This window comes from Triticum dicoccoides, chromosome 7B (assembly GCF_002162155.2).
Source record: "Triticum dicoccoides isolate Atlit2015 ecotype Zavitan chromosome 7B, WEW_v2.0, whole genome shotgun sequence".
Classification (NCBI taxonomy): domain Eukaryota; kingdom Viridiplantae; phylum Streptophyta; class Magnoliopsida; order Poales; family Poaceae; genus Triticum; species Triticum dicoccoides.
This window is the reverse complement of record NC_041393.1, coordinates 362,948,654-362,966,957: the sequence shown is the minus strand read 5'-3', so window position 1 is coordinate 362,966,957 and position 18,304 is coordinate 362,948,654. Positions and strand designations below refer to the sequence as shown.

At 46.9% G+C, this 18,304-nt stretch overlaps 1 protein-coding gene and 1 non-coding gene across 2 annotated transcripts; both read right to left on the bottom strand.

Moving 5' to 3' along the window:
* Nucleotides 1-688: 688 nt before the first annotated feature.
* Nucleotides 689-2,935, bottom strand: LOC119341217 (40S ribosomal protein S3-3). The gene is made up of 5 exons (XM_037613086.1): nt 2,775-2,935; nt 2,359-2,678; nt 1,395-1,449; nt 1,175-1,306; nt 689-1,088 (listed from the first exon to the last, which is right to left on the bottom strand). The coding sequence occupies exons 1-5, from the start codon at nt 2,802-2,804 to the stop codon at nt 942-944; spliced, it is 684 nt and encodes a 227-aa protein (XP_037468983.1). The 5' UTR covers nt 2,805-2,935; the 3' UTR covers nt 689-941.
* LOC119342518 lies at nt 1,967-2,126 on the bottom strand. Its single transcript, XR_005165640.1, has one exon. It is a non-coding gene; the product is annotated as a small nucleolar RNA snoR143 (small nucleolar RNA).
* Nucleotides 2,936-18,304: the final 15,369 nt, after the last annotated feature.

The window sequence follows — 18,304 nt, the reverse complement described above, 5'->3', positions numbered from 1 at the left end:
ACAAACCTATCCCCTTAAGATAAATCTTGTCCTCAAGATTTGGTTACTCAATGAATAAGTATGAATATTCTGACTTAGAAAACCGTTTCCAATTCAGGTATCATTTTTCCTTTGAACGTTGTTCCCATTGATTCTCATGCGATCTTATTACCTTGCTTTGAGTGGTTTGCTTCACTTTACCGAAAATTCTGACGGGTCTTCCTCATATGTCAAACCTTATTCTGACTCCAATTTAGAGTGCGATATATTATCACATAACTGAGATTAATGGCAAACCTTATTCTTTAGCATGATATATTATCATACGACCTAAATAATATTCATCATTTTAGAGATTTCAAATGGACTATCACATATGAATTTCAAATGGACACATAAGGATGTATATAGATGTACTTCCTCTATCTTAAAATTCTTGTCTTAGATTTGTCTAGATACAGATGTATCTAATATTAAAACACAATTTCATACAAACGTATTTTGGACAAATCTAAGACAAGAATTAAAACGCAATCTTAGATAGTAGGTTCTTCTAGGAAGAAAATTTTCATGTTTTTAGAAAGCGTTTTTCACAGAATAAATTAAATTCTTTAGTTTGATCGATAGTTTTTACGTGGATGGGTAAACATTTAAGTGGGGACATGGGATATGAAATATACGCATAAGAACACTTCGAACAGTAAAAAGGTGGCACAAACGGAACAGCAACACACTAGCTGGCCAGAATCAATCCATACAAAGGTTTCAGGCAATACATAGCTCGTTTCAGCAAAACTTAGTTTAAACGAAATTAACATAGCAGCATTACACAGAAACTTTTGTCCATTAAAAAGTAAGATAGGTAACCAAGCGTTGCATAGCCCTCGCTTATCACAGGGATAGAAAACTAGCTACGACCAAAATGATGTGACGTTTCATGGTCTGCTTGCTCTACTGGGACTTTAGACCTCAACCAAAGCCGGGGGGCGCAGCTCGTCCTCCTCCTTCGGGGGGTGGATGGTGACGAGGTCAGGCAGCGGAGTGGTAGGGCCAAGCTTGCCCTTGGGGTCCCAGTCAAGCATAATCTTCACCTTGATACCAAGAACGCCCTACAAAACCAAGCCAATGTTGAATCATATGTAGTTCCATGAGAAACTGGAAAAACAAGGTGAAGTAAGCAGCACAGCAAACAAACCTGTCTGAGAAGAACGTGCCTAACTGCAGCATCAATGTACTCGTTGACGGGCTGACCAGATGAGATCATGTAGCCGTCCTTGAACTTCATCGACTTGGCTCTCTGGGCCCTGAGCTTGCCACTCACAATGACCTAGAACAAAATCAAGAGAGTAGTCAGCAACTAAACATAGGAAGTGCAAAATAAAAACTGTCAGATCACATGTGCAGAGGAAATTAACCTCACAACCCTTAGCACCACTCTCCATAACAAAGCGAAGAACACCATAGCAAGCCCTGCAATAAAATCAACAATTCCATTGAAACTACAAGCAGAAATATAACATCAACAGAAAGCGTTAGGTTGAAACAAAGCAAGAAATCATTAAGAGAAATAGATTCCAGATATATTTAGTAGACAAACAATATATCTCAACGGTCGTCTGGCCACTACTGCTAAAGAAGCAGGATTGTGTGAACCATTCTCACAATCATCATAGTTAGAGAGCAGAAATGAACAGATTATAGATGCACAGCTGTTCTGGCACACATATTACAGCAAATATGTCAAGATTGCACAGAAGAAACAAGGGATAGCATCAGTAGACAAACAGCAGGTTGGCCATTCATCTGTGGATCAGTATCAACAGTTGTCATTACCCGCTGGTGACAAAGGAGCAGCTTCTCCTTTTGCACCAGTTATATATCCTACTAGCACAGCTACAACACGAAGGTGCAACATAACCACTGCATTCCGGATATTTGTGTAATGCTGACTAATCTATGACAATAAATTATAGGAAACTATTCATAGAAATATGAGATAGAACTAGTAGACAAGCAGCACATCAGCCATCCATCTGTGGATCTATCTCTAGGGTTTTCTGGCCGCTACTGCTTCAAAGAACAGCTTTTACGTTTTGCACCAATGCAAATGCCCCACAAACACGATCAGAAAGCAGGGCAGAGTACAGCAGAGGTGCAACAATAGTTACTTCCTTACGAAGTGTGCATACAAACATGAAGCTAACCACAAATTTCAAGGACTACAACATACACTGAAACATCAAATAGAATTTGATGTAGATCCCATAGCATCTAAACAAATGATAAGTGCATCACAACAGCAATGACCATTTACTAGCAACGCCTTGCATCTACAAATAGCATATATGAAAAACATTTAAGAATTGGTCGTTATCATACCTGCGGACGGCAAGGCCTCCGAGGAGCTTGTAGCGGAGTGACTCGGCCTGGGCGATGGCGCAGAGGCCACGGTTGACGACCTTCTCGGCGTAAAGCTCAACGCCGTTCTCCGGGAAGTTGAAGCGCTTCTGGACGACGGAGGTGAGCTCCCTGATCCTGCGGCCCTTCTCACCAAGCACGTTCTGCGTCCGCGTGGCCCTGATGATGATCTCCGTGCGCATCGGCGTCACGCGCACCTCCACGCCGGAGTAGCCGTCCTCGGCAAGCTCCCGGGTCAGCATCTCGTTCAGCTCGGCGTAGAAAACGCCATCGCTCACAAACTACGCAAGCGCAAACGGGAAATCGTTAGATCGGTTGATGCACCGATAGATCGTGCTGGGGACGGCGGAATATGCTGGGTCTAGGTGGTTCCTTACCTTCTTCTTCTTGCTGATCTGGGTCGCCATGGTTGCGGCGGTGGAGGGAGAGCTCGCTGCGTCGGCGGCGAGCTGTGAGGCGACGGCTAGGGTTTTGTGGGCAGAGGAGAGAAGAGGGGCGGCGGCGGGAGAGGGGGAGGGTAGCGAGAGGGTGAAATTTATAGCTGGTGCGAGAAGGGTAGGGTTTGGGTGGGTGCGCATTGCGGAGAGACGAGGACTGGGGGGGATAATGCGAACTGAGACGTGGGCTTGCTGAGGCCCACTTGTAAGTGCAAGGCCCATGGGCTCGGCGGGAGCGCGAGACTAGGCCGACCTAGCTCGCGGGAGGCCACAGGCACATTTTTTCTTCTGTTTTTTCACTTTTTTGTTTTCCTTTTATGTTGGGAACAGCAAGGTGGATCGACCTATTGTCTCGGGAATAACTCGAGTTGCGAACCAACCCGTGGTTGGATGGTTAGAGGGACTGTGGTATCTCCAGCCTACCAGTGTTCAAATCCTGGTGCTTGCATTTATTTCTGGATTTATTTCAGGATTTCCGGCGATGTGCATTCAGTGGGAGGAGACGTTCCCGTCGACGACGAGGCGCCTACGGTGACTTCGTAAATCTCAAGATGATATGCCGGCTCAGCCTTCCGGAGGTGCTCATAGGGGTAGGGTGTGCGTGTGTGCGTTCATAGGGATGAGTGTATGCATGTGTATATGAGCGCTTGTGTCTGTACTGATGTTCAAAAAAAAGGAATAACTCAAGTTGCGATCGCAAGTTAGGATACACGAATCGAAGAACAGGAAAAGGGGAATAGGGTTCGTGTCAAGTACAACATGTGATGGGCTGGACCGTCAACGCCACTCTGGGATGTTGTTCTTGTTGCACCATCTTGAATCCAGCACCTTGATCAGGACCGTCGTGTTTTCAGAGCTCGTTGGCAGCGCCGTCGACGCGGTGATGCCGGGGAGGAGCGCGTGACGGAGCTGCGACACGTGGAAGACAGGGTGTACCGTGGCTTGAGGTGGCGGCTTGAGCTTGTAGGCGACGTCGTTGACCTTGGTAATGATCAAGAAAGGCCCGTAGAACCTGTAGCCGAGCTTGTGCTTGGCGCGAGGAGCCACCGAAGACTGAACAAATGGCTGGAGCTAGAGGAAGACTTGGTCGCCAACTTGGAATTGGCGGAAGGAGCGTTTCTTGTTCGCCTGGTCTTGCATGATCTGTCGAGCGCGGTGAAGTTGTTGTTGGATCAAGTCTTGCATGACTGTCCATTCCTCAAGCCACGTTTGCAGTGCTTGCACCGTCGAGGAAGTAGATGCAGTGATCCCCAGTGCCTCGGCTCCCTCCCGAACATGGCCTTGAATGGTGCCATCCCGATGGCAGAGTGGTGTGAGGAGTTGTACCAAAACCGCACCAATGGCACCCAAAAGCTCCAACGCTTCGGGCATGCTTGGACGAAGTAGCACAGATAAGTCTCCATGCACTAGTTCACCCTTTCTATCTGGCCGTCAGTCTTTGGGTGGTTAGCGGTACGCATCCTCAGCTTGGTACCTGCATACTTAAACAGTTCCTGCCAGAAGTGACTGGTAAAAATTGGGTCACAGTCAGACACGATGCCCCCGGGGGAGCCGTGTAGCTTGTAGAGTTGTTGCATGTAGAGGAGGGCCACTTTAGCAGTTGTATATGGGTGAGCCAGTGGCAAGAAATGCGCAAAGCGTGTTCTTTTGTCAACCACCACCGGAAGGCAATTGTATTGTCCCGGCTGAGGCAAGCCGTCTACGAAATCCATGGTGACGAGATCCCAGGATTCGTGTGGTATGGGTAGGGGCAGTACCATACCAGGGGAAGCGGCGCGAGCAACGTACGTATTGTTGGATGTGCACTTTCATTTTGGGCCAGGCAAAGAGTCTTCGGACGCGGCGATATGTCACAGGAAAGCTGGAGTGGCCTCCCATTGGACTGTCGTGGAACGCTGCTATGATGTGTTGTTGCATGTTTGTTGATCCGCCCAGCCAGGTTCAGCTGCGAAAGTGGAGCAGTCCATTCTGTAGCTGGAATCACCCATTTGGGTCCTCCCAGATCGCCAGCTGCTCGAGGAGTCGTTGTGCTTGCAGGTTGTTGTTGTAGCTGGCCACGACATCTTCCAGCCAGGTCGGCTGACATGTGCTGATACTAAGCAGCATCTCCTCCGGGTTGGCATGTGAGAGAGCGTTTGCGGTTGTGTTTTCCGTCCCTTTTTTGTAGCGGATGGTGTACCTGGGTCCAAGCAGCTTGGTGAATGCATGTTGCTGCCATGGCGTAGTCAGCCGCTGCTCCGTCTGGTGTATCAAACTATGTTGGTCCGTGTGGATGATGAATTATGCGCGCTACAAGTATGGGTGCCATTGGTCGACTGCCACAATCACCGCCAGATATTCTTTCTCATATGTCGATAGGCCTTGGTAGCGCGGGCTCAACGCTTTGCCCACGTACGCGATCGGGTGCCCACCTTGTTGCAGTACCACGCTGATCCCTTTGTCGCAAGCATCAGTCTCAATTACAAAAGGCTTGGACAAGTCATGAAGTGCAAGCACAGGGGCTGCGATGAGTTGCTACTTGAGGAATTGAAATGTCGTCTCCGTTGCCAGAGTCCAACCGAATGGCACCCCTTTCTTAAGGAGGTTGAAAAAGGGGGCGAGCCAGGATGCCGAAGTTCTTGATGGACCACCTGTAGTGGCCTGCAAGGCTGAGGAAGCTGCGCACGGCCTTGATGTCAGTTGGGGCAGACCAGTTGACGATAGATCGAATCTTTGTTGGATCACTGGTGACGCCCTACCCATTGATTACGTGGCCCAAGTAGGCTATGCGTTGCTGGCCGAAGGCACACTTGGACATCTTCACGTACCATTGGTCTCGCTGTAGCAGTTGTAGCACTTGGCGAGGGTGCTTGATGTGGTCTGAGAGGGTCTTGCTGAACACCAGGATATCGTCTAAGAACACGAGGACACATTCACGGTTGAGCGGCTTGAGAGTCGTGTTGATGGCGCCGTTGAACGTGGACGGCCCACCGGCGAGGCCAAAGGAGACCACCTGGAAGTCGAAGTGTCCAGAATGCGTTTAGAAGGTTGTCGTGTACTCCTCGCCCTCTGCCAGGCGTATCCGGTGGTAACCCGAGCGGAGGTCAAGCTTGTAGAACCGTGCAGCACCGTGCAGCTCTTCGATGATGGGGACAGGGTACTTCGCGATGTAGGTGAGGGCATTGAGATGTCTATAGCCGATGCAGAGCCGCCATGTCCTGTCCTTCTTCTTGACTAAGATGACGGGCGAGGAGAAGGGATTGTTTCTTTTCTGAATGATGCCCTTGCATAGCAGTTCTTCGACATGCGCCTCGATCTCGTTCTTGTGGTTTGCCTTGTGTTTGTAAGGCCGAATATTGACCGGATGCGCCCCTGGAATGAGGACGTCCTCGAATTCGCCCAAGATTGCCTGAATGCTGGGAGGAGTGGGTGCATCGGTGTCGTCCCCCCCCCCCCGGTGACTGCGTAGATGTACGTGATGTGAGTCACCGTGTTCGTGTTGCACAACTGCTGTAGTTGGAGAGTGTTGATGAAGATGCAGATCGACAAGGTCGCCTCATGCCCACGCAAGCATGCTCGTCCAGCCGAAGTAGCTATCTGAATGATCTTGGCGCGCCAGTCTACTGTCATGGGACTGTGTTCTTCAAGCCAGTCCATTCCAAGGATTGCGTCGTAGGTACTCAAGGCCAGAACTTTCATGTCGGTGGTGAATTGGTGGCCTTGTGAGCACCATTGGCAGCATGGCACTCTAGCAGAGCACGTGAGAGCGCCACCGTCCGCCACACGCACCTGGTATCTGCGCTGGAGCGGTTGAACACCTTCGATCACTCCTACCAACTACTCGTTGATGAAAGATGTAGTGCTGCTAGAGTCCACTAGCGTCAGAACTTCATGCCCTTGGATCCGAGCACGTAGCTGAAATGCCTTGGGCGAGACACCTCTTGTCGGCACCGTCTTGGAGATCGCCATGACAACCCCATCAGTGGGCTCCTCTGGCTCGGGTGGACGGTGGTCGTGGATGGAGTCGATGCCGAACAGCTCTAGGAGCTCCTCGATGACATGGAGTTGGACCGACATCGGGCACACGTGATCGGCCCCCACCGTTCGCCACATTTGAAATAGAGGATGCGCGCACGCTGATACGTCTCCAATGTATCTATAATTTTTGATTGTTCCATGCTATTGTACTATCTGTTTTAGATGTTTTATATGCATAATATGTTACTTTATATTATTTTTGTGACTAACCTATTAACCTAGAGCCGAGTGCCAGTTTCTGTTTTTTCCTTATTTTTGGGTTTTACAGAAAAGGAATATCAAACGGAGTCCAAACGAGCTGAAAATTTATGGTGATTTTCTATAGATCAAAAGAGACCCCCAAAGCACCGGAGCTGGACCAAAAGAGTCCCGAGGAGACCACAAGCCAGGGGGCACGCCCTACCCCCCAAGGCGCACCCTGAGGGCTTGTGGGCCCCTCGGGCACCTCCTTGACTTGTTTCCAATGCCAAAAATTCCTATAAATATAGAAACCTCCGAAAAGAACCCTAGACCGGAAGTTCCGCGGCCGCAAGCCTCTATAGCCATGAAAAACCAAACGGGAGCCCGTTCCGGCACCCTGCCGGAGGGGGAAACCATCACCGGAGGCCATCTTCATCATCCCGGCAGTCTCCATGATGAGGATGGAGTAGTTCACCCTCGGCGCTGAGGGTATGTACCAGTAGCTATGTGTTTGATCTCTCTCTCTCTCTCTCGTGCTCTTGATTTGGCACGATCTTGATGTACCGCGAGCTTTGTTACTATAGTTGGATCATATGGTGTTTCTCCCCCTCTACCTTCTTGTGATGAATTGAGTCTTGCTCTTTGAGGTTTCGTTATGTTGGATTGGGTATTGGATTTGAGAACACTTGATGTATGTCTTGCCATGTGATATCTATGGTGACAATGGGATGTTCTATTGATTCACTTGATGTATGTTTTGGCACTCAACTCGCGGATTCCCGAGGTGACATTGGGGTAATCTATATATGCATAGGGGTTGATGCACGTTTTCGTCCTACGTTCTCCGACAGAAACTTTGGAGTGATTCTTTGTTGCACGTTGAGGGATTGTTATGTGATCCAATTATGTTATTATTGTTGAGAAACTTGCACTAGTGAAAGTATGAACCCTAGGCTTTGTTTCCAAGCATTGCAATACCGTTTTTCCTCACTTTTGTTACTAGTTAACTTGCTGTTTTTATATCTTCAGATTACAAAAACCTATATCTACCATCCATATTGCACTTGTATCACCATCTCTTCGCCGAACTAGTGCACCTATACAATTCACCATTGTATTGGGTGTGTGGGGGGGACACAAGAGACTCTTTGTTATTTGGTTGTAGGGTTGTTTGAGAGAGACCATCTTCATCCTAAGCCTCCACGGATTGATAAACCTTAGGTCATCCACTTGAGGGAAATTTGTTGTTGTCCTACAAAACTCTGCACTTGGAGGCCCAACAATGTCTACAAGGATAAAATTGCATAGTAGACATCAAGCTCTTTTCTGGCGCCGTTGCCGGGGAGGTGAGTGCTTGAAGGTATATCTTTAGATCTTGCAACTGGATCTTTTAGTTTCTTATTTTATCACTAATTTAGTCTATAAAAGAAAACTAAAAAATTGAATTGAGGTTGCCTCATATGCTTCATCTTTCTAATGTCTTTCATGAAAATGATGGAATGGAAAATCGTGCTCAAGTGCTAGAAGAAGAAGTCTATAAAATGTTTGGCACTAAATCTTTGAATGATGAGCATGATTGCAATGTTGTTAGTATGAATTCTTTGAATATCCATGATGCTAATGATATGCAAAGCCACAAGATTGGTGATGCTATGTTTGATGAAGATGATACTTTTAGTCCCCCAAGTTTTGATGATCAAATTTACTATGATGAAAGCATGCCTCCTATTTATGATGATTATATTGATGAAAGTAGGTTTGGAAGAGTGTCAACTCTAGGTATTAATGATCCCACTTTTTTGGAGGGTGTTGAATCTTTTCACAATATGATGAAAGTGGATTTGGAGAGGTCATGACTTTATTTAGTGATGAATCCACTATTTTGAAAGAGGTTCTGAAAGGATCGATATGGTTGACTAGAGGGGGTGAATAGGCAACTAACATTTTTTAGCTTTTCCTGACCAAATTAAACTTAACATCAAAGTAGGTTGTCTAGATGTGCAACTAGGTGAACAACCTATATGATGCAACAACAACAAGCACACAAGCAAGCAAAGGATACAACACAATATAAGCTTGCACAAGTAAAGGTGAGAGATTACCAAGAGTGGAGTCGGTGGAGACGAGGATGTGTTACCGAAGTTCCTTCCCTTTGAGAGGAAGTACGTCTCTGTTGGAGCGGTGTGGAGGCACAATGCTCCCCAAGAAGCCACTAGGGCCACCGTATTCTCCTCACGCCCTCACACATGCGAGATGCCGTGATTCCACTATTGGTACCCTTGAAGGCGGTGACTGAACCTTTACAAACAAGGTTGGGACTATCTCCACAACTTAATTAGAGGCTCCCAATGACACCGTGAAGCTTCACCACACTAGAATATGGCTCTGAGGTGACCTCAACTGTCTAGGGTGCTCAAACACCCAAGAGTAACAAGATCCGCAAGGGATTAGTGGGGGGAATCAAATTTCTCTTGGTGGAAGTGTAGATCGGGGCCTTCTCATCCAATCCCTAGAAAATCAACAAGTTTCATTGGCTAGGGAGAGAGATCGGACGAAAATGGAGCTTTGAGCAACGATGGAGCTTTGGGAGGGAAGAGGTGGTCAACTTGGGGTAGAAGACCACCTTTATATAGTGGGGGAAAAAGATCCAACCATTACCCACTTCATCAGCCCGCGACCTGCGGTACTACCGCAAGGTCTTGCGGTACTACCGCTCGACGGTGCGGTACTACCGCTCCTGTGGCAGAGACCATACGAGGCCCTGTTGCGTTAAAGAAACAAGCGGTAGAACCGCCGGAGTGGTACTACCGCGCGTCCTTGCAGTACTACCGCAAGGCAGGGTTCGACTAGGCTGGGAAGGCACGAACTAATAAAATTACATCCATGGCTACTTCCGCTGAGTTTTGGTCTATGCAAAAATCTGGCACGGTACTACCGCACGCTGGGAGCGGTACTACTGCGTAGGGCGCGGATGTAAAAAATTACTTCCGCGCCTACTTCCGCGCACGTCAGTGTTCTAGGCTAGAGGCCACGGTACTACCGCTCTCGAGGAGCGGTACTACCGCATAGCATGGTACTACCGCTTCACTGGCCGGTACTACCATGGGCCACTATGGTACTACTGCTCCCTTGAGCAGTACTACCGCACGCCACAGAACTATAACACTTGGAGACCTTCATTTTGTAAAGACACGAATAAATGAAGGGTGCTCCAGAGAAGCAAAGGAAAGGTGGTGCAAAGGAACAGACGTGTACGTGTTGATTCCACCCTAACCTTTCTGAAGCATACCCCCTCTTAATAGTACGTCTTTCCTATGACTCAAATCCACCGAAAAGAAACATAGAGAAACGTCGTCTTCACTAGGCTCTGAGGGGCACCGAATCGTCTTGTGCCTAGACATGAGATCTGAAATGCTCAGTGCACATGATTAGTCCGCAAATGCATTGTCATCAATCACCAAAACCACACAGGGAGAAATATGCCCTTACAATCTCCCCCTTTTTGGTGGACTGATGACAATACGGGATTTGCACATAAGGATATAAAAATGAACATAAGCAAACCCAACATCTATAAAATATAGATAGACTCCCCCTAGATGTGTGCACTCTATAGATATGCTTTGGATTGCACGACACACATACTAGGATCAACACTCCCCCTATATTTTATAGACAAGGCAATCCTTGCAACAATATAAATGACACTAAGCATGGAGGCAAGGTAAAGTATATGAGCATAAAGCAAAGGGCACAAGATAACACAAGCTCACAATATACTAAACATAATAGACAATAAGATAAGGCAAAGAGATAGACTAGAGGGCATATGTCTCACACCATGATAGTCTCCTGGTCTCACACGAACACAACCGCAAACCAACAAACCAAAGCAACGAATGAACAACAAAACGAAAACAAAGAGACACGACTCAAAAATCCTACACTCTCTCCCCCTTTGGCATTGAGACACCAAAAAGGCAGAGATGACACCTATAACACAGGTGGTAGCTCCCTCTGCAGTGATCACCCAACAATCTCCTCATCGGTCTCGACAGCGGGAATGGACTCCTCCTCTGACTTAGTCCACTAATAGCCCTGCTTCGCCATCCAGTCAGCCTCGGGAGTGATGTTCTTCTCTAACCCGCTCGACACGTGCTCGCCGAACGTCCTCAAGATCCTCTTGTCGCGTTGGCGACTCTCCTTCTGAGCAACATGGGTCTTGTACTGCCCCTTGGCCTGCATGCAGAACAAAGCCTTCATCTTTGCCTTCAGCCTCTTAGCCCAAGAGGGCTCAGTAGAGGGAGGAGTGTGATGTCGCTTGAAGCTACGTCGGTATTTCCCCAAAGAGGAAGGGATGATGCAGCACAACGGTGGTAGGTATTTCCCTCAGATATGAAACCAAGGTTATCGAACCAGTAGGAGAACCAAGCAACACAACGTAAACAGCCCCTGCACACAAAGAACAACACCTCGCAACCCGACGTGTTAAAGGGGTTGTCAATCCCTTTTGGGGTACGGCGCCTCAAGATAGGCAAAGGACGTGAGGTAAATTTGTAGATGGCATAAATAGACCGCGGAACAAATAAATTGCAGCAAGGTATTTTTGTATTTTTTGGTTTAATAGATCTAAACATAAGCGCAAGGAAAAAGTAGATCGCAAGGCAAATATACGAGAAAGAAGACTCGGGGGTTGTAGGTTTCACTAGTGGCTTCTCTCGAGAAAAATAGCAAACGGTGGGTGAACAAATTACTGTTGGGCAATTGATAGAACTTCAAATAATCATGACGATATGCAGGCAGTGATCATTACATAGGCATCATGTCCAAGATTAGTAGACCGACTTGATGTAGGGCGGAACCCTATGGGGCCGATCTTTCACGTTTGGAGTGGATCCTACGGAGAAACACAAAGAACGCGCGGAAGAACACAAGGGAAATCACGGGGGAGAACAAGAGAAACAGTCAACCAACACGAATATGATCACACATGTGCTAGATCCAAGGAACACAAAGAGATACACGAGATCCAAAGTCAACAAAGGACGATACAAGTGGCGGTAGCTCATCTCTGAGAGGAGGTCTTGAATCCACGAGGGATCTTCCTGTAAAGGGGTCTTGAATCCATGGTGGATCTTCTCCGAAGAGGCCGCGGTCTCTCACGAGCAGGAGATCCATATGGATGAGCAAAGCTCTATCTCAAATGAGCTAATCCTGTGCTAACCTTAGCGAGGAGATGGGAGAGGTCTATTTATAGTCTAAGTGAATGAAAGGGTAAGTGGCTTCGGCCCAACACAAGGGCGGACGCACAGACGTCGGACGTCCGACAGGTATCAGGCGTCTGGTGGCTCGCGAGGGTCCGGTCGTCCGGTGCATGTCGGACGTCTGGCATTTTGGCTCTGGACATGTGGCGTCGGACGTCCGGTCGGCGTCGGTCATCTAGGCGCTGGTGAGTGTCGGACGTCCGGTGTCTGGCGGTCATCCGGGCGCTGTAGGTTGCCTCGGCTGCGGTTGATCTGGCTGGTGGAGTCTCCAGGCGTCGGACATCCGGAGATCGTCGGTCGTCCGGTGGCTGTCGGACGTTCGAGCGTTGTAACTTCTCAGCAGCTCTTCCTCTTGTTCCTCGCGCTTGCTGTCTTCGCCGTCTTGTCCAATGCTCGTAGCTATTCCATGGCCTTCCTCTTGGTTCCTGGACATGCATAGCACACACGTTTGAGGTAGTAGCCATGTCTCACATGTGGAAAGTGAAGGTTTGGAGAGGAGCAAGTTCACCTTGTGTCCAATGGTGTATCTTCGAGGTCTCGTCATATGTCCTCTTGGGGTTTGGAGAGTAGTCGGAGTGTACGTGGGGATGAACGTGGGATGCTCCGCATCATCTCCCCCCCCCCTTGGGAAAGATCCGACCTCGGATCATGATCCTCATCACCATGGAAACGGTTGTCGTAGACGGACTTGTAGTTGGACGAAGTTGAAGACATGGCGCAATCCAAGTAGTCCAAGGTGTCGCCGGAGTGATAGACATGCAAAAAGAGCAAACACAAGCAACACTCAGAAATATAATGGTTAGCGCACACAAAGTGTCCATCATGTAAGAATGAGTCCGTGCGGCAAGATTGGTTGTGACAAAGCACATGAAGCTTATCAAGATGGTCTAGAATGAGATGCAAAGCATTCATGGGAGGAAATGCAATCATTGTGCACACAAATGTGTTGTAAATATGATCAATGCAACCACGGTGCAAAATGATGTCATAGTGAGACGGTTTATCAATAGCATGAATATGGCAATGGATGCTCAATATGTGTAAGCTATCATGCAATTGATGATGGGAAATATGATCATGATGTATGAATATGCCATCTAGGAAGATCACAACAAAATTGCTAAGGAAATGCACAAGCTCATATATCATGGATGACATGGGAATACAAGATGCGACAAGGCAATTGTAATGTGAGTCAATCCATGCATAGGGTGCAAACTTGTGGTGAGTATGATATGTCCATCGAGCATGACATGTATGAGCACAATCAACAAATATGGAGGTGTTGGTGTACCAAAGCTCGATGTCGAGGCATGAGTGGAGTTCCGAAGGTGCATCCAATAAGTGCAAGCGCTCCTCAATGTGAAGGTACATAGAGCCAATCTCCAATGTCGCTCCTCCGTTCACGAGATGTATCATGTAGACAACAAGAAGGAAACAACAATGAAAGAGTGACCCATCCAATATGCATATTTGAGGATGGCTCAAAGAGAAGGAGTTCACCTCAAGAAAGTTCCCAAAGATGTTGGAGTTGTACATCATGTATGCCTTCACATAACCAATATGTCGCATAACGGCACCGCCTTGTGAATCCTCCAAAATGAAAGAACATGATAAACACTCAGAAAAACAAATGAGGTTAGCGGAAATACAAAACCTATCATTTGAGTGGTAAGATACCCAACAAGTGTATGCATCATGCTCATCATAAGAAAGTACAAGGGAGCATTTCATAGTATGGAGGCATATGATGCAAGAACAACCAAATACAATAGGCTCAAGTAAACAAGCATGCATCACAAGTAAGTTGTCAAAGTCTCCAAGAGCAATAAGCATAGTATGGTTGCACTCAATACAAGTGGATATGAGAGAGGCAACTAATGGAGGTAAGTGACAATGAGCAAGATATGTCATGTGAGAGGCATGAGCATATATGTCATCAACCCAAGAAAGCGAATAAGAGTGGAACATGGGTGATGCAACCAAGCAAGCAATCATAGCAATCAAGTCAAGCAAGCTAGTAGTGAGAAGATGCAACATACTAGGAGGAATCATGGCAACCATGTCATTGGTGCAAATAGTGGGCATGAATAATTCACATGTCATAGCACAAGCATGAAAGCAAGATATGAGGAAAGAAGGTTCATGGTGTTGGCAAGAAGTCCTATGTAAATAGCAATGTAACATCATGACCCTCCCAACACAAGAACCAACAATAGCATGAGGCACATGATAAACATGGCAAAAGTAACAAGGATCTCCACCAAGCATGCAAATACACATAGGAAGATCATAATGGTGCATCATGGGTAAATGCAAGCAAGGGTCACGATTGCATGGCAAAGTCATGTAAAGAGGCATAACATGCAAAGTGAACACGATAGTACGGGCATAATGTGACAAGTGGTAGATAGCCCATAGCCGTGTGAGAGCCAAGTAAAAGCGATGTGCGTAGTCCTTGCGCGAAGGGAACGGTGGTAAGGATAGTCCACGGGATCCCAAGTCATCGTTGCTCTCGAGAGCTCGTTTCGTCAACTCTTGGGATTGAGAGGTTGACGAGTATACATGAGTACCTACACAAAACAAAGACAAATAGAAAATTGTGTGTGCATGGTATATGTACACATCATCCATCATGATGCGCACGGGCATGTGTCGGTTAGCACAAAATATCCAATGCTCAAATAAATGAGGTGTGTGATATAGAAAGATGGCATCCATCATGATAGGTTTGTTATTATGTATGGCATAATGGAGACTCAAAGGATGTAATGCATCATGAGAAATATCTAGAGCATTGTTATTCATGGAATGCATATGGTGCAAGCAATCATGGAAATCATGCAAAGGATGGGATGAATCAAAATCTCCAAACATGTATGAGGAAACTATGGGGTTGTCCTCATGAGCATTAATGGAAACATCACATGGAGAATATTGACAACATCCAAAACAATGCAAATTTGGAACAATGTGATCATGGCATGACATAGTAGATGAATTGCGCAGATCATGTAAAGGAAGCATGTCAATATCATCACAAGAGAAGCAAAAGCCAATGACCATCATCTCGTCATCTATGCCATAAGTGCAAATGTGATTTATTTTAACGGGGCATGCATAGTTACTATGTTGAGATTGTAATGATGCAATATGGGAGATCTCACTCATAGCATATGACAAGTTCAATGGGTTGTCAAACATGATGTGACCAAAAGAATTTTCACATGATATCCTATGGAGCATAGCATCACAACTAGGCAACTCAACATGCTCATCATCATATTCATCATAAATAGGTAAGTCAATGCATGAAAAAGTCGCACTAGCATGAAGCATGGGAATAGGTGGGTCAACATCATGGGAGAAATCGATGTCAAGAGAGTCCACTAGTGGGACAAGAGAAGCACCATCACCTATGTTACCTTTGGAGCGTCGCTCATGTGTTGTAGGTGAGGTGTTGAAGATCCACTCATTGTCATCTTCATCTTGATGGAACCATGTGGGGGGTGCATCATCGTCCACCATGGCCATCTCTTTTCCCATTGGAGGGATGGACTCGTCGAGGATAGGCGTGTCATCATGTAGGAGACCTAGCACCAAAGAAGAAAACACACTAGGAGTAGAAGTTAAGTCATTAGAAATCATAGTGGCCTCACATGCCGTGTCAACTACCTCACTCTCTAAGTGTTGTGGCTCACTCACTCCCTCAAGGATGCTCTCAGTCATATGGTTGGTGGAGTCACTCAAATGGCACTCAATCTCACATAGGATGTGTGGCATGCTCTCATATGTGGGGCTAGTGGTGGTCACACTCATCCTCTCATAGGAAATGCTCTCAATGTCACGTATGGTGGAGTCACTCATGTCACTCATGTGGTAGTGGCTCTCCTCACATGGCACTTGGGGCATCTCAACATATGTGGGTGTCGGAGAGATGTTGGTGCAAATGTCTCCATGCGCGGTCGCGTAGCTTGAATCGGAGTATGAGTCCAATGTGGGCGTCGTCTTCATGTTGTTGAAGAGGTTCGCGCTCGTCGCCATAGTCGAAGGGGATGGCCCTTGCTCGACCGTCTTGTCACCATCTTGGTGTGGGAGACCCATATGATGTGGCACCTCGTAGCTCGTCTCCATGACCGAAGGGAGTTTCCCATGCTCGGCCATCTTCCTTGAGGGGCTTCCGAAGGTGGAAGTGTCGCCCTCGCTTGTAGGTGGTCGCCTTGGACTTGATGAAGTCATTGTAGGTGTACTCATGGGAAGTAGGCGAAGATGTCGTACGTCCAAAGGTGAAGATGCCTTGATAACACTTGGCAAAGATGCCAAAGTGGTTGTTGTAGCCATAGCGCCATCTTGGTGGTGGTCATCTCGCGGTCTTCTCTTTTGCTCATGAAGCTTCGACTTGGCGTGAAGTAGGGCTTGTTGGGACTCATGCATTTGCGCTTGTGGAGCATCTTCATGATGATGATGATGTCGTTGTCGTGCTTGAGCTTGTAGTAGATGTCGTTTGTCGTCGTCGTGCACATGTTGCTTGGAGGTGACTTGCCCTTCATGACGATGTGGATCACGAACGTGATGGTGGTCGCCATGTAGATGTGGACGAGGGCGATTTGCACTTGCATCTTTTTCGCGCTCTGAAGACTTGTGGCTTGAATGCCGCCGCCTTGAAGATGACAAAGGGGAAGAAGACTTGATCAAGGCTCTAATCTCCTCCATCCTTGCATCTTGCTCCTCTTTATGTGCGGAAAGCTTCTTTACGATGTAGTCCCTTTTCCTTGCTTCGGAGTGACGAATGTCGATAGAGATGTTCTCGATGTGCTCTCACAATCTTGATTGTGCGCCTTGCATTTGTCGTTGTAGATCGAAGATGTAGTTGTAGTTGTTCACGCCGTTGTGGTTGTCGAGGACCGGAGATGAAATGCCTTGCCTATCCATCACAAGACTCGAGAAAATATGAGTGGGAGAAAGAGAAGAACTATACCAAATGTACCTTGACCAATGTTGAAGATGGATCAAGGATCACTCAAATGTCTAACAAGGAAATAGCACAATTGGTACCAATTCTTGTCGGTTCTCGCACCTACACAAGTAAGGCTTTGGGTGGAGCTCGGTGAGGATAGTGGCACAAAAATTTGATGCAAAATGTTAGCAAGAGTCAATAATGTTGAAAGAGATTCACAAATTCGCAAGCGAAACAAGTAGACCAATAGCAATGAATGGCACATGGAAACACACACACGGATAGATAAATGGGGTTGTGCAACCAAGGAATGAGCACAAAATGTGGGATCCATGGAAAACGCTCGTGTTGCACAACTCAAGAGAGACGCTAGCACGATTGCTCTATAGGCGGATACGACACTTGTGCACAACCTATACGATGCAAAATGGATAAACTTTCTATCCCAAGTATGCTATGTATGTATGGTTCCCGGTGTTTCTCTCAAGATGATCCAAGATGATCGGATATGACAATCTTATATGCAATGTGGTATGATGCTATGGCACTTGCTTACAAGCTTCTTTGCTCTCTTTCTTTTGCTTGAAAGCTTTATTTCTCTTTCTTTTTTTTGTATGGCCACTTTTGCACAATGCACAAACCAAAATAGCAATTGTGTATATGCGGGAACAAACTTGTGACACAAGATATGATACCAATATATGCACCACGATGATATGGTATGTATGCTATGGGAAGTACGATCACTAATGTGCACAAGTGACGTTGCCGGCAATACTCAAATGGCTAGTCTCGATAGGCAAGTAACGCAAAATGGGCTAGGGGTTATCAATGCAATTTGCAAGTGGAATATACAATGGTGTCATCGAGGTTACCGTCCTTTGCGATGATGAGTGGCGGTGTTCTTGATGTAGATACCAAGATGATGGAGACTCGTCCCTAAGTAGCCGAAACACCTTAGGAAATGGAAAAACCGCGAACTCAAAATCTCAAATGACCAATGTCAAATGGTGGTAGCGGAGAGCGGTGGTAGTTTGCACTTGGCAATGCGG